General features: G+C 36.6%; 1 protein-coding gene across 1 annotated transcript; it reads right to left on the reverse strand.

The window, feature by feature from the left end:
- Nucleotides 1-57: 57 nt before the first annotated feature.
- Nucleotides 58-10,633, reverse strand: sgk3 (serum/glucocorticoid regulated kinase family member 3). The gene is made up of 17 exons (XM_029528921.1): nucleotides 10,430-10,633; nucleotides 6,224-6,404; nucleotides 5,985-6,068; nucleotides 5,793-5,865; nucleotides 5,542-5,617; nucleotides 5,222-5,297; nucleotides 4,837-4,886; nucleotides 4,610-4,667; nucleotides 4,170-4,253; nucleotides 3,925-4,056; nucleotides 3,316-3,428; nucleotides 2,964-3,000; nucleotides 2,436-2,522; nucleotides 2,096-2,191; nucleotides 1,644-1,799; nucleotides 1,356-1,445; nucleotides 58-1,037 (listed from the first exon to the last, which is right to left on the reverse strand). The coding sequence occupies exons 2-17, from the start codon at nucleotides 6,317-6,319 to the stop codon at nucleotides 867-869; spliced, it is 1,479 nt and encodes a 492-aa protein (XP_029384781.1). The 5' UTR covers nucleotides 6,320-6,404; nucleotides 10,430-10,633; the 3' UTR covers nucleotides 58-866.
- Between the last annotated feature and the right edge of the window lie 704 nt (nucleotides 10,634-11,337).

The raw sequence follows: 11,337 nt of genomic DNA on the forward strand, positions 1-11,337 counted from the left end.
AAAAACTAAGACAAACACATGCTCAGACAATGTTTTATTTTATTTATTTATTTATTATTTTGTAGGAGTACAGGGCTACTGAATTACCAAATGAAACGTTGCAGTTTCCATTTCTGCAAATATGAATCAATGTTAAAGCATGAATAACACAAAAACAAATCCAAATCATCATCTTCAAAAAAAAAAAAAAAAAAAATAATAATAATAATAATTGTGCATGATTCATTAAGATAGACTAAAAGGTAACCAAAAAATAGTTACTTTATTTTACAAATGTGACCTATAAAGCAAAATGCTTAATTCAGTGGTTTCTCAAGTAATCCCTATTTCCATTTTAGTTAGTATGAATATGATATCTGTTCATTTTTACAGTAATTACACAGACAAACGCCTTTCCAGTGAAATGGCGATTGAATTGTTCAAGTTTTTCAGAAAACTACTCATTTGTGTCATTTAAGGGATAAATCTAAGATTTTATAAAGGTTCCTTTTAGAAACCACAAGAAATTACATCGATGAAGAATTGCTGTCCTTAATTTTTTATAATTAATAATCCTCAATTTTATATATATATATATATATATATATATATATCTATATATATATATATATAGATATATATATATATAGATAGATATATATAGATATATATAGATAGATAATTTTGTTTACATAAATATATACAAGTAAAAAATAAAGACTTTTCTGGAGCTCTTTGTTCCAACCAATATCTGTTTTAAGTGCTTTCTCTTCTCAGCTGCTTGCTTTGGCTTCATTGGATAAGTTTATTCATGGTATAAAATGCTTCCCTTTAATTAAAAGCAGTTACAATAGTTAAGGCATTTGAAGACCTTTAATGGGAATGTTTCATTGGAAAGAGTCATCAGAAGGAGGTGCGTAAGAGAAGCCCAAAAAAGCATCATCGGCCTCCATTACGCTGGCGTTGACTATGGAATGTTCTTGAGACCAACAGATCGAGCTGGGGACCATCTCTTCTGTGAACTCAGGATCGAAGTTTGAGATATCAGAGTAAGAGCTCTGGAAAAACATTGGGGGAAAAGGAATAAAAACACATATAGTGCAGTCGTACAAATCAGAATTTCTCAAATCAGTTAAGGGATATTAAAACATCAGTTTGTGTAGACCATGCTGTGTAGGGGTTTTGGAAATAATTCTAAATCTTGCTACTAAAATAGCAACTGCAATAATATTGGACACTAAATGTTGCATTGTGGATTTACTAAATACATGCAAATGACATTTGGTAAGGCCAAGAGCAGACAATATATGCATGTTGTTTTTATTGTATGTATAGTATGATAAACATTTAATTACTGAATAAGATCAAATATTTACCACTCTGGGTGTGAATGGGGGAGGGATCTTCTTTTGTTCAAGGTCATCCCAGTTAATGGAGGAGAAGAAGTTGTGCACTTTGATCTCATTCTGAAAATGAAGAATGAATAACCTTGACATAATTTTGTATTTATAGACAATTTCAAAGAAAAGAAATCATTAATACCATAAAATTCTTATGTAATATGAAATCTATGATTTATAAAGATTAGCCACCAGAGGGAGCTCAAAATTTTCTGTATCTGTAGTGTCTGTATTTGGATTTTGCAATTAGAGTAATCCACTTACAAAGTCCTCCCTGGACCCCAGTCTGTGGGTACCATTTTTCTCCAGGAGGCCCTGAAGCAGAGACCAAGCCGTGCTTGATGCACCAGGACGCATAGCCAGTGGTTTGTGGAGGATGTTGTCATACATCTCATGCGTGTCCCTGCTGTAGAATGGTGGCTAAGACAAAAAAAAAAAAAAAAGAATTGGGTAGAGGTCAGTATGACACATTTAAAGTGCCATAACTAAAATAACTAAAACCAGCTGTCAAATTTTCTGCAGTTCAATGGTAAATCTTCAGGTCACGAAAATCATTTAAAAGGACTTTAGGCACCCATCAAAGAGAGAAAGAGGGGGGGAGGGGGGACAAACAAACAAAAAAAAACAAAACAAAAAACAGCCACTGCCAACTGTGTGGTAGATGGTGAAAAATAAAACGCAGGAGGTGATTTAGGGAAATGGGACTCAAAACTCACCAGGCCAAACAGCATTTCATACAGAACTGAACCCAGACACCACCAATCTACTGTATTATCATATGGCTGCTTCCTCAGGACCTCTGGAGCCAAGTACTGGTTGTTAGAAGCACACAAACATAATAATATAACATTAAGTTTGACATTTCCTTCCAACCTAAAATACACCAACCATATGTATTTCAACAACTACATTTGCTCTTTAAAGGCTATTGTACCCCATGAAAAAAATGAATATAATATACACACAATATATATATATAAATATATATATATATATATATATATTTTTTTTTTTTTTTATACACTGTTACACAAGTAGAAATATAGATATTCATACCTCAGGTGTTCCACAAAATGTAGAGGTGGTGTCTGTTTGGGAAATGCCTTCCTTGCACAATCCAAAGTCTGTCAAAACGATATGCCCCTTTAAAGAGAGGAGAGGGATGTTTTTAGGGAACATGTGCCACACAAGCAGCTCATTATCCCCAGGGACTGAGGAATCTATTGTTGCCCAGGAATGTTGGCTACAGAGAGCTCAGTTGGTCCTGTTCACTGCTCTTTCACTTTCTCAATAAAGCTAGGCAGGAAAATCATTAGTAAGACCTAATCAAATCACACACGTTCAGTCCCGCTGGAGCTGGAAATCACACCATAGTTCACTGGTGGTACAAATATACCTCAAATTCATGCTCTGTACTGTATATTATGCCCTTCTGTAATAAATATACAGTTATTGTTTATGCAGTGTATTTCCATATACTCATACTGTATATTTTCTGTGATTAACCGTAATTACTATTAGTTTTAGTCTGTATATTATAGTGATTATATCAATCACATTAATTAAAAGAAATAAAACACTCACTTCTTGGTCAAGAAGGATGTTTTCTGGCTTCAAGTCTCTGCAAATAAATGCAAGACATGAATTTCAGTTACGAACACAGAGATAAATGATTTGATAACATGAAATTCAAATTCTTCCATGGCAACCCAACAGTCTTCAGAATTTTTTACAAGGCATGAAAAGTAGAGTTATAGATCTGAAACCTCATTGCCTACTCATTCAACAGTTCTATAAAAGGCAAAACATAGTTAAATCTTTTCCAAATTTTATCAAATTTAAAATTTTGATGCCAAGAGACAACTTTTATTTTAATCACTGAGAGTACTTCATAAATGTTACATTAAATGTAAACTTACACGAGGATCCATCATACCTGTAAACAATGGTTAGGGAGTGCAGATATCCAAGCGCACTTGCCATTTCAGCGATATAGAATTTTGCTCTCGGCTCTGGAAAGGTCCGCTCTTTTTGAAGATGGAAGAAAAGCTGGAAGAAAAGTTCCAGCTCGTAATTTACTTAAACACACACAAATATATATAACATTATATAACATTAATCATACCCAACTATTATAAAAAAAAAAAAAAAGCCATTATTTGACAGTGTCTTTTTCAGAGTACTAATAAACCATCATGATTATTCCATTGAGCAGCTCACATTGACAGTGTAGTCTTTAATTTTGTTCAGAAAGGCAAGATCAAGAGCTATATTTGGGTATAGATTTTTACTCAGTCAGTCACACATGGCAGCTTTAAAAAGGCTGATCACACTTGAGTCATTAATTGAAGAAGTAATTTTCAGAGACAATATTTACTCTGGATAATAACGCAACCTCAAATAAGAATTTTGCCAGAAGAGTATATCAACTTGCTGAACTGCTGCTCTGAGCTATAGCATTCCTGTATTACGGCCATTCTCAGCTGTTCTTGACCTTGTGACTCATTTCTTTGTGACCAGATTATTCACAAAAGTAAACACTCACTTCTCCTCCATTGATGAAATCCAAGACAAAGTATAACTTGTCTGCAGTCTGGAAGGAATAATGAAGCCCAACCAGGAAAGGGTGTTTCACATTCTTCAGCAGCACATTGCGCTCTGCCATGATGTGCTTTTGCTGATTTGAGAAACAGTCATTCAGTGGGATACCAATAATTCATGTACACATGCCTGAACTATGGAGAGGTCATATTTGAATGTAAAACCAAATAAATAAATAAAAATAATTACCTCTTTTCTGTTTAGAATGACCTTTTTCTGTAGGACCTTGACTGCATAATACTTTTCATCATGTTTCAATTTTGCAAGGAAAACCTGTATCACAAGGCAGAGAAAAATGTTACCCCAGCAGGGTAAAACAAAGTAATTCCCGATTCAATTCTCACTTCCTACATGGAGAGACCAACACATGCAGAACTAAAACTTGTTGCTACACCACAAGACAAACAACACAGAAACACAAACTGTACTAACTGTAAAACAATTACTTTAGGGTTAGCAATATCTGCCTAAACATAATTCTGCCAAAGTAACTTGTGAAGCAAATGCACTTACGCAACAAAACTATTACAATGATGACAATATTTTTGCAGTATTGTAAATAATCACTCAAAGTTATCAAATATTCAGTCAAGGCAACTGTAGCTTCCAGTATTGCATTGTTCACATACCTTACCAAAACTGCCCTTTCCTATGACTTTCAAAAAGTCAAAATCTGTGGGCTTGGCACTGCAATACAAAATTATTAAATTATTAATTATTAAATTAACACACTCATGTAAAAATGTATGCAATGTTAATGTGAATATACAACCCCAATGTTTAAAATTATAAAAAAAAAAAAAGCAAGGTAGCCAGTTTTGTGCTAAAACAAACAAAAAAACAAAAAACAACGTACTGTGGATTTCCAGAGGGTCCCAAATTGATGTTTCTGGAGGTAGAGTTATTCTGTTACATTGCAGAGAATAATCAAAATTAGCCACTGAGATGTCATTAACTACTAAAACATACTCAACTCAGGATCACGGGGGAGGATTCCAGGAATCCCAAGTCTGAGAGTCAACCCCTCCTTTATTTTTGTTTCGCTAACAAAATGAGGGCAATTTGTTTACTGCCTAATTTTATTTTGAGTCATGGTAAACACTATCAGATGTCACCAAGTACAAAACAGTCTGGCGATAACAAGAACAGAGGTAGAGAACCTAATCGAATTCACATATGGATCAACATCAAAATAAGAAAGGATTGAAAAAGATAATGATTTAACAACATTGGTTACTTACTCTGTCATCTTCATCCTCAGATGCGTCTGAAAAGTTTTGCATTTTGTCCATCAGTAGAAAGGTCCTCACATCTGGACTGAAATTTTTAAGAAAGTTCACACAAATAAGAGATACATACGAACAATAATGATCAATTCTTATTGGCCATTCTTTACCAGTAGCCAGCACCAATTAAAAACATTTATTTGTCTTATTTTATTCATGTTGTTTGAAGCCTGGCTAAATGATGTGAATGTCATTACCTCGCTAGACTCAGATCATTAAAGCCATTCCTCTTGACTTAGTCAGTGATATAATGAACAGAAAACAGCTAAACTTACTGGTTGCAAAGCTGGGGGTGGGAGACAATTCGCTTGATGAATTCATGCAACCCTGCTCTTCTTTGCTTGATGAACTCTATTGGGGGAATGATATTTATTTATTTACAAGAACAAATTCAAACAATGCTCAACAAATTTGTGTTTTTCATGTCTGAAGCCAGGTTTCTATGTGGATATGTGTACAGAATTATGAGTTGTTATTATTATTTTTTGTTCACACAACACAACATCAGCTTCAAGAGAATGCTCACCAGGTTCAAAATTGTCCCCAAATATCCTCTTGGCTGGAATTTTCAAATTCATAGAGGGAAACTGTTTTCTTAACTATGTTAAACAACATGAGAGAAAGATAGAAAATTAATTAAAAATGTTAAGATGACGAGCAAGACACAAAAATGATTTCATATGCAACTAAATTAAAATGTCACGGTTGTATCACTTACTGTGTTGTAGAGTTTGTCAAACTCTGCATATCTCCTGAAGACAAACCATTCCTGTTGTCCGACAGAGACCATCACCTTGTAAACCTAATAAAAATGCCAAGGAGGTCTAAGTGAATAGCAGAAGAGCCATAAAATTCTATTATGGTTGGGAATATGCAAATATGGTCACATACATAAGCAAAACTACTACTACATAGACATGCTACCTAACAATGAATGAAAAGAATTTTTGCACCCACTGTGTAACGCTTTTTCTTGTCCCTCTGCTCATTGTGGCAAGGTATGCTGACACTGGGGAGACTAGACTGCTCCTCCATCTTATGGGCTGTCGGCATTCAAAGCTGTAACGTCATAAAGCAATGTGTCCTCCAGGATAAGACTTCATATATAAAGTTGGCCCAGCCCCATTCTTGGCCACCACTGAAGGAAAGAAAATAGACCAATCTGTTATTCAGGAAGAGATCTGACCTCTGCACATTTTCTTCCACCAGAGGTTTTGATGTCTTTGGCCAATAGGATAAAAGTTCCCTCTGTTGATAAAATATTACCAAATTATTTTTTGTACTTGTACACTTTTATAGGGTATTTTTTGTTGTTAAGCTTAGTTGATTCCTCATTTGTTTACTTGTTGACCCAAAAGTGGCAGTTGGTTGCTTTCCACGCTGGAAATGCCTATATGCAAAGTGAAGATTTTGTAAATAAATTAGTACTTCACACAAAAGAGATGTACAGTGGGTAGCTTGGCTAAGGTATGTTACAGTATTATGTGAAAACAAACAAACAAACAATCAACAACAACAACAAAAAAAACCCATTTTCTTTTAAAATGTTAAAATTAAAATTTGTCCGAAAGTCTGGGCTTGTTTAAAGAATAACGATTGATGCATGATTGCACAGGTAACAACAAGAGGATCAGCCAACTACAACATGACAGTAGGCAGGCTCCCTCCTACTGAGTAACTAGTTAACTCTCTCCTCCCCCAGATTGTCCCACCCTACCACTCATCTTTTTATTACAATGCGGAAAAAAAAAATCACTTAGTAAATGGAAAATATCATGGCTACTTGTGGTGAAGGTCATTATCTTTAAATATGTAAACTATGAGTTTACATATCCTCCACATATATTTGTCTCATGTACACCCTGTCTAATGTGACCACATATGAGCCCACACACATTCACACCACCTCTCTCACACATGCTGGGTCTGTGGCATTTTCACTTGCAGTGGTCAGCTGAATGGCATTTTTAAAATAACCTTCCAGGAGTCTTTGAAGCTTCAGTTGCACAATAGGTTAAGAGTAAACCCCCTAGAGCTGTTCTTCCCCAACGTTTAAAGAGAGAAACCACGCTAACTCCTTCCCCTGACAACTGTTAACAAAAAGGTCAAGACCTCACTTCTCTGAAGTGGAAGAGGTGGCCAAACTTGATTATAATAGCAAGCAGTCAATGTCAAAGAAAATCACTTGTGATAGATGCTATCTCCTGTATTCATTTGAACTGAGTGTAGAACATTAAAGTATTATATTTACAATAAATGCAAAACACTATGTAATGTGACTAGATCTCTGATATGTAATGTCTGTTTCTTTTAGAACAAAGCTCTTTGTCTGCTGCTGTGGTTTGTCCATTGTTTGATGTTCATGAGGTCACCCTTGTTTGTTAAGCAGTTTTTGTCCTTACCCTGAATGTTACCCCGTTACTCTCACTGTTGTTTGCTCACACCACACAAAAAAACCTGCCTTAACTCAACTTTCTCCCTCTGTGTATTGACATGAGTGCATCCTAGAGGGATGTTTCATTCTGCTCACGTTGGGGTGAGGGAACCGCAAAAAAGCATCCCCTCTTTAAAATGCATGTGCGCTATCGGAAGGACCTTCATGGCCTCTTCATCACTAGCCCCTTTTTCTCCTTTGTTCCTGTAATTGACTTTCTTTTAGTCTCAGTTTGCCCCATCTCATCAATACTAACCACAAAGAGACTAATAGCAGACCAAAATTTTGTCTCTAAACACTAGTGTCACTATCACACTGAACCTGTAAGCGTTAAGCATTAATGCTTGGAAAATTACTTAAATGCTAATCAAAATAGTTAAAGAAATATTTCAATTTACCAGTTAGTTAAATAGTAAATTTAAATATACTTTAAACCAATATTATTGTTGGAAATGAAAAGCACTTAACACAGAAACTTAAACTGCAACTACAAGTTTTTTCCCCAGTACTGGACACTTTAAAGGTAAAGAGCTGGATCTTTTATATTTCTAAAACCTAAAGTTTGGGTGAATATGGTGCACACACAAAAATGGCATACCTTTCTGAGCTGCCTTACATCTGTGTCTTTTTTCATGGTTAACTGACTCTATACGTCACAGGGTGTGACCTGACTTATAACATTCCAGAAATACTTCTTTTTAAGGGGGAAATTACCTATAACTTTGGGCAAGTTAGGTTTTCAGCTGACACTGACACTGCTCCTTCATATAGAATGCAGCAGTTTTACCCCACCCACAAACAGACATTTCTTAAGTTTGTTATATGGAATGATAACAAAGCCTGGAAAGGCATAATTAGAAGGAAATGAAAAAGATCAATGTTAGGCATATTCCCTAGCTATAGTTTAAGCCCAGCATCCCCTGCTTTCAAGCCCCAACATGAATTAACTTGTGCTGACAGCCACAAGTATGCTAAGCTACTACATAGGATCAAAAATAGCTTTCTTCCTGCTTTGTTCAAACACACATCCTTGCCTGTGAATATCCAACAGGGATGTTGGGCATAGATTTTTTTCCCCCCTGTGTGGCCATGTATCATGCGTGACAAACAGTGAGCGAGAAAACAAAGCAGAAGTCGACACAGAATGGAGAATCCGATGTGAAAGCTCAATCAGGCACGTATCCACTGATAAACACAAAAACAAGAACCGATGCAAATCAAAAATGGTTAGTGGAGATAACCCACTGCGGCCTGTTTTGAGCTTACACATCAGTGCATGAACAAAGAGAATACCAATTTTACACAACCTGTCATATCTGACCTTTATTATGACTTGGTTATAGGTGTAAGATACCTGAATAGCTAGCAACATTCCTTTTTATATCCATATCTTAATTTAATTCATTGGACACAGATCTCTGATTGAAGAGGTACGTCTGAAGAAGTGTGAAGAGCATGAACTCGTGCAGCCCCAGTTTGTGCAACCAATCTCTGCAATCGGACAAATTCCTTCACTAACCTGACGGTCCAAACAGCTTACAGACATCCAGTCAGCATACTATTTCTCCTACTTCCTTTTAGAAACATGTCTGAATCAGCATGTGCACTGACAAAATAAATGGTTCATCAGCTGTAGCATGTTAGAAATCACACAATGTGGCACTCTCCCATTGCACAAACCTTTGAAATTGTCTGTGAAGTAAGTGTTCATGTGAGATTCTAATCCACGGTGGTTCTGTGATTTTACACTCCCACACTACGGTTGTTACAGATGTAGAGCTCTTAAATGGAGGAATACTTGAACTTCTTAGCCATATTTCATAACTTGAAACGTTTCCTGTTCTACAAAACATTATCGTCAAACAATAAGCCAAAAGTAAGCAGAGTTTACATACAGTCTATTGCAAACATAGGAGATAATATTGTAGACTAAAAGGCAAATTTTCATTTATCCTGTTTGATCTCAGCTGGACTCGTAAAAGGATGACAAGGGGTTAATGTATTTACATACACATCATCCACTTCAGAAATGCTGGCATGCTCCAGGCCATACAACAAAGCTGAACCAACATCCAATATGGGAATCAAATTTGACAGCTATTGAGACCTATCACATCCTTTATACACTCAGAAAGCAATAATGTGGAAGTAGATGGCATTTCCCCAGCCCACAGCATCGAAGGGGCCTGACTTGGTTCTTCTTTTATTTCTAACTCAACCCTTTGGCAATCTTAATATGATTTTCTCCAAAGGCTATGTGTACTTACACCTGTACAACTTTTGAAAATGCCAGGAAAACTCACGTGTTTCACAGGCCGAGCTTCCTGCCATGGATGAGAGGAGGAAAAAATGAGCCAGAGAATGGAGGCGCTGAGCACACAAACTCAAATTAAACACCGACACGCTCAAAATACGCACACTCAAACGAAACTCAAACGAAAATGAAAGGTTTGTCATGTTCCAACAAGATCCCACATGTAACACGATCTGGAATCAACAAACGGAGGCTCATGACTACACATTTTCTAAAACTGGCGTATGTGGCACCTGAGATAACCCAAACTTTGTTTGGTTAAAAACTGTTTGGTTTGTGATGAACTTGTGTTGAAGTCTAAAGTTGATGCTATGTAACGCCTAGCGGAGCTTTGTATGCTAGGTGTCTGTTCCCCTGAAGCTAACAGGCTCAAGGTTAGCAAAGTGAGACCGACGTTTACATGAACATCACGTACCTTCAGCAATTTGGATGCGGTATTCACAAATTTTTGTAGTTCCTGCGAGGACGTTCCCTCTACAACATGTAAACTGCCGACAAATCAAACATCTGTCCGCTTCCAGTTATGACAAAAGCCCCCAACTTCCCCAAACTTTAAGTGTGATTTCTTGCTGCCCATGAGTGTCTGTCAAGTGAGAAAAGCAGGAAACGTCCGTCTCCCCCAGCCGTTGAAAGTTCCAATGAAATTTGTCACGGGACCTCGCGCCTCCGACTGTCGTTAAGTGACGTAGAACCACACGGGTACTTCCGGTACGACTTTTCATAATACAAATATATAAAAACACAATATATGTACTTGAGTACTAATTTAGTATTTCATATTTCTGCTACTCTATGCGCCAATACATACATACTTATTTGTTCTGTCCTTACCATTTCGTCTCACTGACTTTCAGTTCCTGCAAGTGCAGTATTATTTTATTTTATTCTCTGTACTTTATTTTATTGTGTATTGCTCCTGTGTGGATCATTTATTATTGTTATGCATTTCTGTTTTGACTGTACAGCCCTCTGGTCGACTCAGGTTGTTTTTAAGATCGACTTATCTGAGTACTACTACATCATTTTATGAAGTTTCACAAAGTGTCTTTGATACTATTACACTGATAAACACACATTAATTTCATTATAAGATATTCCTTTGTTTGTCCCACAATGGGGCATTGTTCCAGCAGCAACTGGAGTCTTCGCCTGCAGAAACCCACCACCAGCTCCTTGGTTTTCCCTGCGTTGATCTGGAGGTGGTTCTTCAGGCACCAGTCCATAAATTTCCTGCGTCAGTTCTCTGCACTCTCTATCGTCCCCGTCAGTAATGAGAGCGACGATGGCGGTCAACAGAGAACTTCTGCAGGTGACAAGTGGGTG

The sequence above is a fragment of the Echeneis naucrates genome, chromosome 20 (assembly GCF_900963305.1).
Source record: "Echeneis naucrates chromosome 20, fEcheNa1.1, whole genome shotgun sequence".
NCBI lineage: Eukaryota > Metazoa > Chordata > Actinopteri > Carangiformes > Echeneidae > Echeneis > Echeneis naucrates.